The sequence below is a fragment of the Acipenser ruthenus genome, chromosome 6 (assembly GCF_902713425.1).
Source record: "Acipenser ruthenus chromosome 6, fAciRut3.2 maternal haplotype, whole genome shotgun sequence".
Lineage (NCBI taxonomy): Eukaryota > Metazoa > Chordata > Actinopteri > Acipenseriformes > Acipenseridae > Acipenser > Acipenser ruthenus.
Genome location: NC_081194.1, coordinates 72,202,190 through 72,220,698, shown reverse-complemented (window position 1 = coordinate 72,220,698; position 18,509 = coordinate 72,202,190). Strand labels below are relative to the sequence as shown.

The window sequence follows — 18,509 nt, the reverse complement described above, 5'->3', positions numbered from 1 at the left end:
CTGACAGAAAAGGATTTTGGAATATCGCTAGCTAGTCAGCCAGGTCCCAGCCATAGCAGGCACCAGCAGCACCTATGGTGCAAGCTATCGCTTTGTATTCGGAATACAAGCTATGGATGGGATCTTACAGTTTTTTTTAAATCGCCCATAGAACGACAGGAACCGCGGACGCGGTGAGATGAGCTACATTTTTACATTGTATTGAAGCACCAGTACAGAGAATCTTTGCGAATTTCCCGGGAGAAAAAGGTACATTTATACAGACTGTAGCCGCAGTTGATGCTTATTTTACACCACAGAGAAAGGCACAAGTTTAGACAGAGAACACAACTTCAGGATGAGTCTCTATTGATGCTTTTGTGAATGCATTAAGAGAACTGGCTAAATCATGCGAATTTGGGGCACTGGAATCTGACATGTTAAGAGATCAGCTCGTGGAAAAACGGGTTGACTCTGGAAAGAGCTCTTACAGTTGCTAGAATTTTTGAAGCAGCACGAGCAGAATCAAAAGTGTTTTCTGATAATTTTAACAAAGCTAAAGACAGTCATGTGAATTTTACTAAATAGACAGGAGGACGCACCACTCATGCTAATGCTAACAGACAGAGAGGCAAGGCACGAAGCGGTAGCAAAAGCACTGACAAAATGGACTGCCATAGTGACACCAAGTGTTACAGATGTGGACTAGCAACACACAATGCAGATGAATGTGGAACTAAAGCAGCTAAATGCTTATACTGTAAAAAACAGGACAGTATGCAAGAGTTTGCAGAAAGAAAGACAGTTCAAAGGAACAAAAGCAGAGTGACAAGAACAAGGATAGAGATAAATCGCAAAATACTGAGAAACCAGTGCGAGCTGTGAATGAACCTTCTTCAGACTCAGATGAGTTTATTTATTCTGTAGACCCAGAAGGTAAAGAGACAGTAAAAGTCAATGAACAAAAGCTGAAAATGGTGATACATACAGGAAGGGGCAGAAACTTTATTGGAGGAGATCTGTATAAAAGAGTGTTTAAACACCAAGGCATTGAACTGAAACAGACTAAGAAAAGATGTTATGCTTAAGCTCAAACCAATCCACTCCAGTGCGTAGGATATGAAGCACAGCTAACATGGCATAATAATGCAACAAAAGAGAAATGTTGAAGCATTGATGGGAAGAAAGACATGTTTTGACTTGAAAATACTGAACACAGGAGACAATGTCAACTCAGTAGAACAGTCATCAGGAAGATTCGTGCAGCTAGCACAGGAGTATGAGTCACTTTTCAAAGGACTTGGACAGATAAATGGATACAATCACAAAGTTACCGTGGATGAGAAAATACCACCTGTAGCTCAAGGTCTGAGACAAGTTCCCTATCCAATGTTGGAAGCTGCCAATCAAGAACTGGACAAGATGATAGAAGAGGGAATCATAGAGGAAGTAAATGAAGGATCAGAATGGATTTCAAATATTCTCCTCATTCCTAAGAAAGACACTAAAGAAGTGAGACTATGTATGGACCTACGAGAAGTGAACAAAGCTGTCATTCGTGAACGGGAAAAAAAGTGTTTGCAAAACTGGATGCCAGAAAAGGATTTTGGCAAGTGGAACTAGCACCTGAATCGAGAAACCTGACAGCATTTATCACACACAAAGGATGCTACAGATTTTGGAAAGTTCCCTTTGGATTATCCAGCGCACATGAAGCTTATAAAAAAGCAATGGACTTAATGTTATGTGCAATGCCAGGTGTTGTTTGGTACATGGTTGATGTGGTTGTGTATGTGGAATCAGATAGTGAACTGGAACAGAGACTGAGAAAAGTGTTCCAAAGGTTTCAGGACAGAGGACTGACCTTGAACAAGGACAAATGCATCTTTAGACTACAGCAGATCGAAATCCTTGGACACGTTGTTACAGCAGAAGGAATAAAACCAGACCCGCGGAAAGTGGAAGCAGTTTGCAAAGCACCGAGACCAGAGAATGTTGGACAATTGCGTTCATTCCTGGGAACTTGTGGATTTCTGATGAAGTTTATTCCAAACTTTGCAAATATCTCAGAACCACTCCTGAAACTGACCAGAAAAGGACAAGATTGGGAATCGACATCAGAAACAGAGAGGTCATTCAGAGAAATGAAAAGACCCTTGACAAGCGAACCGTGTCTAGCATTCTTCAAGCTTGAAGCGCCGACAGTAGTAATCAGTGACGCAAGCCCAGTGGGACTTGGAGCCATATTGTTACAAAAACAGAAAAAAGGACAGAACAAATCGCCTATGCAAGCCATTCACTGACCCCTACAGAGAGACGATATTATCAAATAGAGTGAGAAGCTCTTGGATGCGTTTGGGCAGTAGAACACTTCAGGACATATCTATGGGGAGGCAAGTTTACACTTCAAACAGACCACAAGCCACTCATCTATATGTTCAATCCAAAGAAAGCGACGCTGTTACCACCAAGAATACAGAGGCTTGGATTGAGACTACAACCATATGACTATAAGATCGAGCACATCGTGGGAATGTCGCAGATTCACTATCTCGACTTCCCTTACCTGAAACAGAAGACAACGGATACGTGGAGGACTTTGTGCAGAGAGTGCTTTCCATTAGCACATGTGACATACCTGCAATGACAATTGAGGACCTGAAAGAGGCTACAAAACAAGATGACTCATTAAATAGTTGATATCTATTGTGGAAACAGGAAAATGGCCAGATTCAATACCGGAAGAGTTGCAGCCTTACGACAGATATTCAACAAAGCTATCGACGTATGATGGACTTGTACTGCATGGACACAGAATCGTCTTACCTAATTCAAAGATCAAACAAGCATTGAAGATCGCACACAAAACATATCAAGGTGTGGTACGCACAAAACAGTACCTGAGAATTAAGTTTTATTGGCCTAATATGGACTTGGATGTTGAAAGACTGATCAGAAGCTGTTCAGCATGTGTGTTAAACCAGCCGCTACATGAAGACCAACCTCTTCAGCCACTTGATTTACCGCCAAGACCATGGACAAAGCTAGGTATTGATTTAGTTGGACCCATTCAGAATGAATACATTCTTACTGTTATTGACTATTACACTTTGTACCCAGAAGCAGTTGTCATTTCTGACATATCTTCAGTCACTGTGTCCACAGAATTGTGGAATCAAACACATACGTGCATCACCTTTCTACCCGAGGAGTAATGGGAAGATAGAGCGGTTTCACCGTTACCTGAAGAAAGCCTTCAGAACAGCCAAAAGTGAAGGGAAAAGCTGGAAAGAGGAGCTACCAAAGATTCTCCTGGCCTATCGATCAACACCTCATCGGGCATCAGGTGAAACACCAGCCTTAATTATGTTTGGAAGAGACATTCGTACCAAGTTAACAAGCGTGGAGAAGGAGGATGAAAATCCAAGACATTCAAAATCATCACAAAATCTACAAACAGAAAATGAAACAATATGCAGACCAAACAAACAGAGCAAAAGACCATACTTCAGAGTTGGAGACATTGTGTTTATTGCCAGTATGGATAATGGAAAACTGGATTCAATGTTCATAGACACTCGCTGTGTTGTTCTGAGAAACACATCAGAGAACTCTTTTGAACTGGTGAACACAGAACATGGATCAACGCACATTCGGAATGTTATACCTCGTTTCCACAAATTTTATTTCCATACTGTGTCAGCATGGTACTCAAATGGCATAGTAATGAAAGCATGCCAGGCTGTCCCCACAAAAAGTGTAATTCCGTGTAATGACGCAATACCTAAACACAGACGTGTTAAGATGGAGTTTTTAAATGCGATCTTGTTTATTTTAGCGATGGTGTTCAACTTTATTATACATAAAACAATTACATATGAAATAAAAAAGACAACATAAAGCCTGCTACAGAAGATGAAGGATAGCAAATAGAAAGGTAGCCCAGTTTTTTTTTGTTTTTTTTCATCTTTAGCTAGATACTTTCAGGTGGATTTTCAAAAGGGTGCAATCCAGTCCTACTTAAATCCTGCACCAACTCTACGCTCAGCTGCACGCACTTGGTTGGCATGGATTTTAAATGATCGCAGTCCTCCAGAACTGGTAGCGCTGGAGATCGCAGCTGTAACCTGAGGAAGGTGTATGCATGCATTAAAAGGCTATTTTGTAAAGAACCACCCTAGTTAAATGAGGTAGGTGTGTGTGTGTGACTCCCCATGGATAAAAGCATCCATGTGGCAGAGCAGGGCTCTGCCCTTAGAAATACTGGCAGGGAAGGAGTTAAATTCTCCTCCCTGCCCAGATTGATTGCTTCAGGTGGGAGCAATCAACTAATTAATTATTCAATTAAGGACTGAGCCACCTGGCATAAAAGGAGGCTTCAGCCTCCCATTAGAGGAGAGTTCTGGAAGGAGAAGGAGCCAGTGTTTTGTGTGTGCTGTTTTTCTGTTGGTTTGTGTTTGAATCCAGTGAACTTTATTTTGAACTTCTAAACTGTCTCTGAGTCTCAACCTCTGCCAATCCTGTCACATTTGGTGCTCAGAAGTGGGATAACACCACCTGGAGGCTCAGGGCAGTATTTTTTTTTTGTTGTTTTTGAATTTTGTGAGTTTTTTTTTGGGAAAAAAAAAAGAAATGGAGCTGGCCCAGGAGGAGGTGGATGACAACTGGGAGCTGTTTTTAAAAGGGCTCGCGGCAGAGTTGTGCCCCGGCTGTGGGGCATATGGGCACACAGTGGCCATCTGTCCCACCCAGTATGAGGAGGAGGAGGAGCAGCTGCTGATGCTGCAAACAGAGGGGAGAAGAAGGAGGCAGAGAGGAAGGAAGACATGGGAGGAAGAGGAGTGGTGCACCCAGTGCATGCAGTACGGGCACGAGGAGCATCACTGCCCGGAGCTGTTACAGGACACAGACCTGGAGTGGGAGGAGCCCTAATGTCCTGCGCCTGAGTGGGAGGAGCCCGAATGTCCTGCGCCTGAGTGGGAGGAGTCCGAATGTCCTGCGCCTGAGTGGGAGGAGCCCGAATGTCCAGAGCCCAAGAGGGGGGAGTCGGTGCGTCCAGAGCCCAAGAGGGGGGAGTCGGTGCGTCCAGAGCCCAAGAGGGGGGAGTCGGTGCGTCCAGAGCCCAAGAGGGGGAAGGCCGAACGTCCACAGTCCAGGTATCCATCAGCAGAGGTTGAGACTCAGAGACAGTTCAGAAGTTCAAAATAAAGTTTTTTAATAAACAAAAATAATCAAATAAATAGGCACAAGGGCCAAACAAAAAGGTTTTAAACATAAAATAAACACAAAACAAAAAGCAAAACTTACAAAAATAAAGGTTTCCAGGCTGGGCGTTGCCATCACTGGATTCAAACACAAACCAACAGAAAAATAGCACACACAAAACACTGGCTCCTTCTCCTTCCAGAACTCTCCTCTAATGGGAGGCTGAAGCCTCCTTTTATGCCAGGTGGCTCAATCCTTAATTGAATAATTAATTAGTTGATTGCTCCCACCTGAAGCAAACATTCTGGGCAGGGAGGAGAATTTAACTCCTTCCCTGCCAGTATTTCTAAGGGCAGAGCCCTGCTCTGCCACAATCCAATATATAGGTTAATTATTGTAATGATATTCCATGTCAATAACTTATTTAGGACAAAATGAAATGAAGAAATAGGCTAGACAGAAAAAATAACGACAACCTTTATTCTATGCTTCTACTTTCTAGCTTGCTCTACTTGGGACTGCATCATTTAGGTCAGCAACTCTTATAAATACTCCTTATATTTACGATAGTCAACTTTCAATTTTTTAATTTTGTCACGACACTGGACACCATTTCTTTCAATTCCTGCGCTTCTTAATATCTGGGATATTTGGTTATACACCTTCATGTTCCTGACTGCGGTGTTTAGCTGGTTTTGGATGTTATATTCACCCCATGTTTTTATCAGCATTTTCATTTCGTAATCCTCCCACGGAGCTTGTTTAACGACATTTTTTTTTTTACTCTTCGTTCTTGTGCCGTTGCATAGTCTCGCGCATCAACAGTCAGCACCGTGTCGTGCCAATATCAGATATGAAAGGATGCTGGCACGGCACGGTGCTGACACGGCAGGGCACAGTATGGATTTGTACAAACATCGTGGAAACAACTCTACACGCTTTCACAACAGTGACAGCACCATGCCAGCACGGTGTTGCAGTGTCATGGAAACGAGGTATTAAACACCTTCGAATCACTCCTTTGCAGTTGGACTTCAGCATTCCGGAACCTGCAACAGAAACACCTGTGAACACTGGACCCACTGAAACTAGAGGAACTCAGTATAACTCAGCTATGGGAGAATCCCTTGGACCATCAGATAACCTGCAAAAACAAATAACCACTAGAAGTGGGAGAATTGTTAAAAAGCCAGCAAAGTTTAAAGATATGCTCATGTAAAAATATATATTGTTTACTTACCTGTGAATGTAAGAGAAAAGAATTTCAGTTGTGTTTTGATAGTGAAAGACAACTGTGTTAGAAACTGAAGAAGAACTTATGTTGTTAAAGTATGGACTTTAATACTAACAAGGGAAGGGATGTAGTGTAGTTGAGTTATTGTATCGCGTGATTACATACCAGGGAGGTGAAAGTTTACGATACTAAGGAGATTAGGAGGAAGCTAGAGAGAGAGAGAGAGAGAGAGAGAGAGAGAGAGAGAGAGAGAGAGAGAGAGACATGTGTTCCACAAGGTTGTTATTAAAGCAATTTAAACTATAAACAAAGACTACTTCTTTATTCAACAACACAACAGGGAAGATTATTCCTGTTGAATTAATCGAGTTCTAACAGGAACAACTGTATCAATAACATTGATCAAGTTAGAGTTATAAAGAGCAACTGCATCATTGACATTGGTGGAAGCAGTATGATCACTAGGAAAGTCAAAAAGAACCTGAACTCAGACAGATGAAATGAGCTTGCTTTTAGGGCAGTGGAAAATATACTTTTTATCCTGGGGTGGAGAAGGAGAGGGGAGATTCAGATCAACAGTAAGCAAAAAGTGATCGGAGAAAGTAGCACAGAATCTGTAATACAGAGATCGAATAATTCAAAGCCCAGAGAAATCAAAGGATCTAAGGTATGCCGTGAGTATGGGTAGGGGAAAACAGACTGGGAGAGTCCCATACACTCTAGAACAAAACAGTAAATGTTGAGCCATAGGGAAGAGGGAGGATCAACATGAATATTGAAATCCCCCGTAATGAGAACTTTACCTGCACCAGTGCAGAATAGAGCAGAACAATGAGAAAAGTCACAAATAAAAGATAGGTTGTGTTTGGGAGATGATAAATAATAGAAAGAGTCAAAGACAAACGTGAGGGGAATTCAAGAGTAAGGTGCTCAAACAAAGAAAAATCCTTGATTGAAATCACTAAGGGAGTCAAATGTGATTTGTAAATAAGTGCCAGACCCCCACCCTGACCTCGTATACGCATTTTTGTTAAAAAAGATTAACCCTCAGGAGTAGCCTATTGAATGGGGTGGAGGTTTCTGTAAGACTTAACAAATCAAGGGAGTTATCAGTGATCAAGTCTGCAATAAGCGGGGCCTTAGAAGCAAGAGAGCATGTATTAAATAAAGCAACCTTAAGTGAGGGTGATTGTAACAAAGATGCAGGCAGAGTTCCCATCCCCGCAAGAGTACAAGAGGAAAAAGAATTGGAACAAAAGTCAGAAATCTGTTCCTAATCTTTTTTGCTACAGAAGCACGAAAGGTCTGGGAGATCTATACATTAGGAGTAGATCTAGGAGTTAGGACAGTAGGCTTATTTCACCTCCCTAAAGGAGATTTACTGTACAGTTTAGACAAACACATGATTAAAGCCACACATCCACAAAAACAGCAGAAAAACAGTCAAAATCCTCGTCTCTGTCCTTATCTCATCTGCCGCTCACACCGACAGGGAAGATTTAATTAGCAGCAGAGACAGGTGCATGTAGCAGATGCTGGTAAGAGTCCCGTTCACAGCAACAATTAGCAGTGCAGGCAAAAAGTGTAAAACCAAAAACAGGGAACAAAACAATAAATAAAATAAACCTGCCTGCTGCAAGTGTCAAAACAGCCATGATTGTATCATACTTTACTGTGTACTGTACACAATCAGCACCCATCACAATAAACCACAAAATAACTAGTAAATAAATCATAATAACTAAATACATCTTGCAGATCTGCAACCTGGTCTAAGTGGTCTCCACTTCAACTGTGTACATTAATCACCGCCCCATCATTGACATCCCATATAATGTGATAATAAATAATAAGTCTTGCTTAACAGTAATTTACTGAGTACTAGTATTTATCCAAGTATTGGTTTTTGAGTACGAGTTCGAACAATGGGTTCTCTGCACACCCATATTGGAAACTAAGTAAGATCAATGACACATGGGCAAGAGAGTAATACATATTTTAAAGCCTTTCCATTGTACCTTTAATTTGAATGATATTCTATTATACATTGCATTACAATGGCTGTGTTTATCACAATAATTAGAGGCAGCACACAATGATTGTAGCACTATTGTTCCTAGAAAAAAATCAATTTGACCTTGTTCTTTTTTTGCCACAACATGGGTGTACTTAATAAAATATTACTATTGATTAAACATTATTGTGTCTAGCGTGTGTTCATAGTAAATCCTCGACCTTTGTAACAGGTCAATTAAATATTATTATTAAGAGAACCAATCAACCCAGACAATCTCTGAATTATCAATTCTTGATTTGTTCCTACAGTCTACGAGGATGGTTAAATGCAATTATGTGTTAAATGTTTCCCTTAAGATTCCCTCGTAGCACAGAAAAGATGTGTGCTGTGCTAAAGTGCTGCCAATCAAATACAAGCACTACTTTTTAACTACGTACTATTAAGCATCGTTGCTTCACTGTAATATGAACTTCCAGTTAAAACAACATTTGTCTGGTAAGAGATGTACGATTCTTAACTCTAAACCAATGCATTTTTTAAATAAAGACTATCGCTACAATCATGTTTAGAAGTGCTTTTGTATTAAATACATTCTAACAGCATGATTTGAAGGTATGAGCATAGAGACAACAGATAAAGGCTTTAGAGATTGATCTACACAGTTATGCTTGCATTTTTAATGTTTTTATCAGCAACAGTCTGGAGGTGAGTATATAGTATCTTGACTAACATTTGACATTTTTATTTGTAAATACTGTAAACATATAAACAGATCAAACATATTTTGAGATTATTCATGAATGTCTGTTGTGAAATGCCTGAGAATTAATGTACCTTTGACACTGGCTATGTTTTTTTAGTTTTTTTCCTGGACTTTGACTCCTTTCGACAAACAGAATAATGTTAATTGAGTCCGAAATCTCGTTGTAAATGTAGTCTATAACAGCAAGTGTATTGTGGTATACAGGTGTATTATACATACCTGGTCTCCAACCTTTTGCTTAAGGGCTGTGTAGGCAGCACTGTTAATGTCATTAAGATCTTCTGTGAACGTGTCAGGTAGAATGAACGTTCCCCTCACAGTTACTGTAAAATTATAAAATCACATGTAACAAAATTAAGTTAGTATGTCTTGCGTTCTTGCATTTATTATTTCATAATATATCTGCAAGCTTTTGGTTATCTGTTTTAAAATGAGAACAGTTTTCATTTTAATTTGAATTCATATTTAATAGAAATGTCAGACTAAGGTTTCTTTGTCCAATTATACACAGAAGTCAAGAGTCTGTCTCTAGGACAAATGATGAGGGACGCGGTCTCACAGCCCAATGTTTGTTGGCACATCAAGATTAGTACTACTCAGAGTATTGAAAGCAGCCCTTTATGACTCCTTGAAAATTATTTTAACAAATAAGTGTAAGAAAAAGATCCCTTGAAAAAGAATGGAAAAGTCTAGCTTTTACTCATTTTAATGTTGGCAAGCTTATATCTACCTCAATTTAAAAAAAAAAATGGGTCAAACAGATGGTAGTGTGCATATGAGTATAAAAAACAATGGCACATTATATCCAATGGAAAATAACTTACCCCTTTTCTTAGGTTGACACATGGGTGTGTCATCTGATACACTAATGCTGCAGAATGTTTTGTTCAAACAGCATTGTGGGTACAATGTGCATACAGGGCCACTCCAAGTATAGTTTTGTTGGCATCTACATTCTGCTACTTGGCCAGTGACACTGCAATCTATAAAATAGTTATAGAGAATGTAAATGTTGTGCTGTTAGGAAAAAGCACCAAACAATGTCCTCGGTAAAATATCACATAAGCTTTTCTACAGTTGCTATTTGTTGGATAAGTTTTACAAGAAATCATATTTAACTCAAGATTATTTTAGGAACCTTGTATGTATTTTTACATATCCCCCTGTTCTCAATCTTATCTTCATATAGGCCTAAGGATCATACCGTTTTTTATTGTATTGTAGTGTGACCCCCCTCCCCCCGTTCCCACATTTTCCACATACTTTTATGGACTACTTTAATTAAATAAAACTTTTAGATGTTACGCATTTCTATTTTTTAAGTAGTAAAACTTGTACTTAGTAGAAGTTTTATTTTATATACTTTTGTGTGCGTGTCCGTGTGCGTGTGTTGGAAAGGTAACGAGGCACAAACAAGTAATGCGTGATAATTCGGAATTCACACGACAACAAGTTAATTATTTTCTTTTATTATTTTGTTTTAATCTTCATGGCAACTCATGAAGCTCTCCTCACGATATTCAGAGTCGTTCTTTTCCCAATTACTAGCCAGACACGGATATTTAAATATCCCCTCCCCTAAATTACTATGAACTGAGTAATCTGCAATGGCACAGCTGACTTTTTTTCCTAAATCAGAACAGCATTGTGAGGAAAACTGTCATGACTTATCCATGTAAACACTGTCAATGATACCAATTCTATTTTGCTGTAAGAAATAATGTATTATGTATGCGGCTAGATAATAACTATATAATTACATATTTATTTACTGTATTTCATTTGGCAGATGGAAAGCCTATTTATAAACTGGGTTTAAATCATTCAAGAACATTCTTAAACAACAACAATAGCACCACGTTCATTTTATGTATTGGTTTTCATGCTAGAGGAGTTTACAACAAAATATGAATACGACTTCCAAAGTCTACAAATGTCACTAACTGCAAAGTACATTCCTACTATATCAGGACTGCAAAGTAAATCATTTTTAACAGTGATCCTAAAAGTAATTAATTTGGTATAGCTTACTGTGGCAGAGCAGGGCTCTGCCCTTAGAAATACTGGCAGGGAAGGAGTTAAATTCTCCTCCCTGCCCAGGTTGATTGTGTCAGGTGGGAGCAATCAACCCATTAATTATTCAATTAGTCACCAGCCACCTGACATAAAAGGAGGCCTCAGCCTCCCATTCAAGAGAGAGAGTTCTAGAGGAGAAGAAGCAACTGTGTTTGTCTGTGTGTGCTGTTTTTGTAAGTTTGTTTTTGACCAGTGAAGGCAATGCCCAGCCTGGAACACATATTTTTGTAAGTTTTGTTTTGTGTATTTTGTGTTTTGAAACCTTTTTGTTTGGCCCTTGTGCCGATTTATTTTGAATTTTTGTTTATTAAAACTTTCAGTCTCAACCTCTGTCATCCTTGTCACACTTACATATACAGTATACATACTTAAATACATTCTTAAGCAAGTGCAGCACAGAGGAAACACATTTTTACTATGGTAAGGAAATGCCAATACTTTAAACTTTTTATCCTGCTAAAGTTTACTTTTTACCTACAGGTGCCTTTTTTTTTTTTTTTTTTAGAAAATGTCTCTTGTAGCTCGGGATTTAAGGCAACATAGTTGGATCCTAATACGACATATGGTTAAAAAATGAGTCCAATTTTTGGAAACCAATAAAGACATCCTTGGTTCTTAAGAAAAGTGACATGATGACCTTTCTGCTCTGTTGGCCTGCTTAGTGGGACAGCATATAAGAAGATATAACCGAGAGAGCAGGTAAGGTCACAGCCTCACGTAATTTCTCAAATACAATGAAATAACAACATATGTCTGCAAGCAAAATGGAAGTGGACAGTTAGTCAGTAATATTACAAAAAAAGTGTAGCTACAGTATTTGTCAATAAATACAATTAATAGTAAGCTACAGTGCTGTGAAAAAGTATTTGCCCCCTGTCTGATTTTCTGCATTTTTGCACATTTTTCACATTGTATTTGTTCAGATCTTTTTGTGGGTTGTAGTAGTATATAGAGGGAGACTGAGAGAAAAAAATGACACCAAAGTTTGGTGCTTCTTTCATTTGTTTGGTGTGCAAGGTAATCAAACATGCAATCTTCGGGTGTGAAAAAGTTATTGCCCCCCTAGTTAACTCAACCCAATTAAAGGCTGTTTGAGTACTTTGGTTAACAACCAGGCCTGATTTGGGCCAGCCCTGCCCAATATAAATCTGACTAACGTTGGCCCTTATCATCAGAGTGAAGTTGTCAGCACACAGGTTCTAGAGGCACATCATGCCATGAACAAAAGAAATTCCTGAAGACCTCCGGAAAAAAGTTGTTGATGCCTATCAGTCTGGAAAGGGTTACAAAGCCATTTCTAAGGCTCTGGGGTTCCACCGAACCACAGTCAGAGCCATATTGTCCAAATGGAGAAAGTTTGGGACAGTAGTAAATCTTCCCAGGAGTGGCCGTCCTGCAAAAATCTCTCCAAGAGCAAGGCGTAAAATCGTCCAGGAAGTCACAAAGAATCCTAGAACAACATCCAGGGATCTGCAGGCCTCTCTCGCCTCGGCTAAAGTCAGTGTTCATGACTCCACCATCAGAAAGACACTGGGCAAAAATGGGATTCATGGCAGAGTAGCAAGGAAAACCATTGCTCACTAAGAAGAACATGAATGCTCATCTCAAATTTGCCAAAAAGCACCTGGATGATCCTCAAGAGTTCTGGAACAATGTTCTATGGACAGATGAGTCAAAAGTGGAACTTTTTGGCCGACATGTGCCCTGTTATATCTGGCGAAAACCAAACACTGCATTCCACAGTAAGAGCCGCATACCAACTGTCAAGCATGGTGGTGGTAGTGTCATGGTTTGGGGATGCTTTGCTGCATCAGGACCTGGACGCCTTACCATCATTGAAGGAACCATGAATTCTGCTCTGTATCTGAGAATTCTACAGGAGAATGTCAGGCCATCCGTCCGTGAGCTGAAGCTGAAGCGCAGCTGGGTCATGCAGCAAGACAATGATCCGAAACACACAAGCAAGTCTACATCAATGGTTGAAGAACAAGAAATTTAAAGTTTTGGAATGGCCTAGTCAAAGTCCAGACCTAAACCCCACTGAGATGTTGTGGCAGGACCTGAAACGAGCAGTTCATGCTCGAAAACCCACAAATGTCACTGAGTTGAAGCAGTTCTGCATGGAGGAGTGGGCCAAAATTCCTCCACGGCACTGTGAGAGATTAATCAATAACTCCAGGAAGCGTTTGGTTGCAGTTATTGCTGCTAAAGGTGGCGTAACCAGTTATTGAGACACACAGGGGAATTGGGTGTTGCACTTTCTTTAATAAATAAATTAAATATGTATCACATTTTTGTGTTATTTGTTCACTCAGGGTATATTTTATCTAATATTAGGTTTTGGTTGAAGATCTGAAAACATTCAGTGTCAAAAATATGCAAAAATGCAGAAAATCAGACAGGGGGCAAATACTTTTTCACGGCACTGTATAATATGTATATATATATATATATATAAATCAAACCTACCTGTAGTGATGCTGATGTTGGTTATGGTGACATTGTTTGCATAACCAGTCAGGGTAATAGGGAGATTTGCAGATATGTTGAAAGAAGTTATTTTTCCATCAAATACTAGCTCTGCATAATATGGCATCATTTTTAAGTCTGGAAAATGCAACAGTGTTAATAGAAAATAGCATTCCAACAAAAAAATATACAAATGTATTTCTTATTCCTGTTTGATTTTAGGTTCTATTAAAATGTACCATGGACAACCCACTACACATCAACATTCTGTATTAACCACCCAACATCTTTTCACTCTCCAGCCCCAAAATATACATTTAACACTAGATTTGAACCATTGCCATAATGCATTGTTAGCTCCAGTCAGTGCATAGAATTTCAAAGCAGTTCTCAGCATCACCACCTGTTGACAGACCTGAACTGCTCCAATATAATAAGAAAGGAATGCATCATCAAATGATTTGTGTTGTCATTAATGGCATTTAATAAAGCACTACACTTGCATTTACTCATTGCACTACAATGCAAAATACTGCCTAATTATTAGGGACATTCTGCAGTACTGCAGCAAAGTTTCTTCATCCAAAATACTGCAGCATTAGTAAAGCACAGCAGCGGTGTGTCAGAAAATGTTGGATAACTGGAAATCAACTGGAAATCAAATCCTTATTTATTCGTCTCCTGGCAAGGCAGAGTGCAGATGAATGAAGGTTGTGGAGTATATTCTAATGATCTTAATATTGCTGCCCTAAAATGTATCAACCTGATTTCATGTCATTGTACTTTTAATTTATGGCATAGTGTAATACATGGGTCAACAAATCAGCCATACAGACTTAATGAGCGACGGTGTTAAGATCTGCCAATTTTAAGATCATTAAAATTTACCCTAAAAAAAATGAATGATCTACTACACTTGTACTATGTAAATTAGCAAAAATGCAGCAAACAGGAAACGAGTATGTGCTGTAAATATATATTTTCAAAAAAGATCTAAAAACAGACATTTATATAAATCAGAAAGCTTGAAGGTAAATATAATATCAAAATAATACTTACTTGCTTCATCTGTAACGGTGACCTATTGTAAACAGATATCAATTGAAATATATTTAGTTTGATCCCATTCCACTTTTTCTGTCTCTTTTTATCTGCATGTATTTGCAGAGGATGATCCATGAACATTCATGGAGTACTGTAGATATTCTATGAATGAGTAAAGCTGAATAACTGACGAGCCCCTGAAGGGGGCAAGTGGGTTGTTTATGGCTATCCCCACGAGTACAATAATCATTCTGTTTAGTATTGTTTATATAACAAGTAAAATATATGGAGAACAAAGTATTTAGAAATCTAAATGAAACCGCTGAAGGAGAATTACAAGCTATGTGTTCTCAACTCATGCAGTTCAGGTATTACGGCTTGTCACAAAGACGGCCAGAGTGGGTGGCGTCAGACCGGAAGCAGGAAGGAATTCAAACACAGACAGACGGTGGTGATGAGCTGAGTGCAATGGCTGCACTCAGCGTTTATTAACAAATAAAAGGTTTTAAACGGTACACAAAACACAGGACACGGCACTTGTAGCCAAAATAAAAAGACAGACAAAACGGACTAACACTAAACAAACGGTGCACGGAGAGACAAACAAACACGGTGAGAACAAACACTTTACGTTTACTTTTAATGATTTTAACTCTCCTCTCTCTCTCTCACCCGTTCTCCTCTTCCGAACACCTAACCCTGACTGACTAAAAATGTGCCTATTTATACTGTTGTGCTGGGATTCAATTACTAATTAATTATTCACTTGAATCCCAGCACGTGAATTAATTCTGTGCAACCCCGTGCTCACATATTCTATTTTAAATGCACGTGCGTGATGTGCAATCCCGTGCCTAAATACAAATATACACTTTTTAAACACACGTGAAACACAGACCTGTTTATATCCCGTGTACCAATCTATACACCAACATTAACATACGCACGCATATATACAACATAGAACACACAAATGCACACAGGGGCGGGGCACTTTGCCACACGGCTATATTCTTTTATGCAATTCAAAATGTGCATTCTCATTTAAAGACACACAGTGTACAACCTTACAGTCTAACCCAAACTGACTGCGTATAACAAAATCTTCCTTTGTGGTTTAAACATGTCTGCGTGTGTTTTTTTAACTCTATCTAAATGAGATTTAAAGATGATATTCTGGTGATTTTTGAGTGTGGACTCTATAATAGTCAGTGTGGCTCAACATTGTATTGCATTTTACATTATATACGGATATGTTCAATTTGCTAGGGGGGGGAAAACTTATATTTACAGTGGAATGTATTTTATTTATTTCAGATGTTATTTATTGCATTACACATACAAATATACATTTGTTTTCTTTGCATTATACATTACATTTAAACAAAGTTTGAATATTTAATATTTAGTCCAGCAATAGAAAAACGCTAGAATCCTAAAAATCATCAGAACAGTCTTCTTAATCCATTTCAACCATGTAACAATGACCTTTGCCAACAACACCTATCTCTCTCTAGAAGTAGTTGTCAGACACATTGTCACATCATTTGAATGGAAAAAGGAAGACTGTTCAGTCCAAATTCTTGGGATTCTATAGACAAGCTAAAAGCCAGGTAAACAGAGATAAATGAAAAACCATGACTAATGGTATGTATGTGGGCATGTAGATAACACACAAGCTTTTGGGTGAGTTTGTTATTCTTCTGCCACACACCGCTCATGACATTAATACTATCATTCAAGTTTTTCATGAGATATCTTCTGTATGCCACTTTTTCAAGATTTCAGTAAGAATACTGTAGCTAGCCTAACTCATTTGAAGGTACTGTGCAGTGCGCTGCATGTAAAAAAGTGCATTCTTCATACTCGGTATTTTCAAAATTCCTCAATTAAAATATACACATCAAAGTCCAAATGTAGATAAACGTTTACTTCAGTCGTTACTTCAGTCGTTACTATCAACGTATTGTAAACGGTGTTGGTTTTAAATGATATGCAGTATACTTAGCAATAGAATGTATTTGCGGTGTAGTATGTCACAATTAATAATAGTACAAATAAATAAATAAAAATAAATAAATAATCGGTTCATTAACTTTTCATTACATAACAATAACTCATAGAAATGTAGCAACATGAGTAGCATTAAGGTTGGTTAAGAAAAATGATGATAACTCATTAGTAGACTGAAAAGCCCTGGAGAAATAAGAGAAATTCCATTTGAAGCAAGTTTAAAATGACATTTTTTCTTTTCTAGTACCGTTTTAAAATGTATAATACAGGTTTAAAGTACATAGAGATCCTTACCTGGAAGGTGAGGACAAACAGTGCGCAGCTCAACACAGCCAAAGGAGAGATCTTCATTTTGTGTCTGAAATAAAAAGAAAAAGATATATACACACAACATATTTATGTCACCTTTCCTCAAACCACCTGCAGTAATCACACTTCTGAATTAAAGTTTTTAGAAAGCATTTCGTTTTTTTTTTTATATATAGGGTTGCAACTCCATTCTGATCAAGTGTTTGTTTGTTTTTAGCTGTAGTTGGATTAACAATGAAAATACACCTTTCATTTATATTTTTTCTTTTTAAAGATAAAAACAAACATCACAAGGATATTACTCCACATCACCACGATGGTTACGAGTGATTAAAAATAAACAAAAAGCTAATGATGCCCAAGGTGTGCAAGTGAAGCAAGCCATGGTCTCTGTGTAAAACGAAAACAAATTCCGAACTGTAAAAAGTAACTGCAAATAAATAAAATAAAAATACCTGCATATCCAAATGCTTGCATCAAATACAGAGGATTCAGTGAGATAAAGAGCTTTCGTACTGCACTATGAAGGTGAAGATGTGAATATCTTATTGGATACACCAATATTCAAGACCATTTATTTTCAGTGGTTTTTCATTTTATTTTATTTAACAAAAAGCATATTTAATATTTTTTTTTACGTTTAGTAGGTATATTTGTAAATACAGTAATACATTATTTTCCATGTAAAATGTGGCTGTCTATTTAACATATTATAGATACAGGTTAACTCACACACGTGTTAGCACTGGAAGCGGACAGAAAATTGGAAAACAACAAGATTTAGAGTTGATCAATGCAGTGCAATTAGTTGGCAAAGAGGAACATACCCGACTTCAGATAGAATATGACACACTGAGGATGCTGCATCAGAACAGAGGATGCTGCATCAGAAGTTTGTCCTTTGATTAACTTTTGCTCTAAAGTCGTCCCTGATTACCCAAAACGGTATTGGAATCTAAGCAGAAAAGATGTAGTGTGGGAATGAATACGGTCTCTGCATATTGCAAAAAGACTGACAATCATAAGAACATAAGAAAGTTTACAAACGAGAGGAGGCCATTCAGCCCATCTTGCTCGTTTGGTTGTTAGTAGCTTATTGATCCCAGAATCTCATCAAACAGCTTCTTGAAGGATCCCAGGGTGTCAGCTTCAACAACATTACTGGGGAGTTGGTTCCAGACCCTCACAATTCTCTGTATAAAAAAGTGCCTCCTATTTTCTGTTCTGAATGCCCCTTTATCTAATCTTCATTTGTGACCCCTGGTCCTTGTTTCTTTTTTCAGGTCGAAAAAGTCCCCTGGGTCAATACCTTTTAGAATTTTGAATGCTTGAATCAGATCACCGTGTAGTCTTCTTTGTTCAAGACTGAATAGATTCAATTATTTTAGCCTGTCTGCATA

The 18,509-nt window shown here is 38.5% G+C and overlaps 1 protein-coding gene across 1 annotated transcript in view; it reads right to left on the bottom strand.

Annotated features, from left to right (window-relative positions):
• LOC117411614 (adhesion G-protein coupled receptor F1-like) overlaps positions 1-17,124 on the bottom strand; it is a 48,996-nt gene extending 31,872 nt beyond the window's left edge. Inside the window, exons 1-5 of the mRNA XM_034921577.2 lie at positions 17,095-17,124; positions 14,803-14,824; positions 13,744-13,881; positions 10,023-10,181; positions 9,418-9,521 (exon numbers count right to left, since the gene is read on the bottom strand). Of these exons, the coding sequence (XP_034777468.2) occupies positions 9,418-9,521; positions 10,023-10,181; positions 13,744-13,873 (393 nt within the window). The 5' untranslated portion in view covers positions 13,874-13,881; positions 14,803-14,824; positions 17,095-17,124. The remainder of the gene's footprint in view (positions 1-9,417; positions 9,522-10,022; positions 10,182-13,743; positions 13,882-14,802; positions 14,825-17,094) is intronic.
• Positions 17,125-18,509: the final 1,385 nt, after the last annotated feature.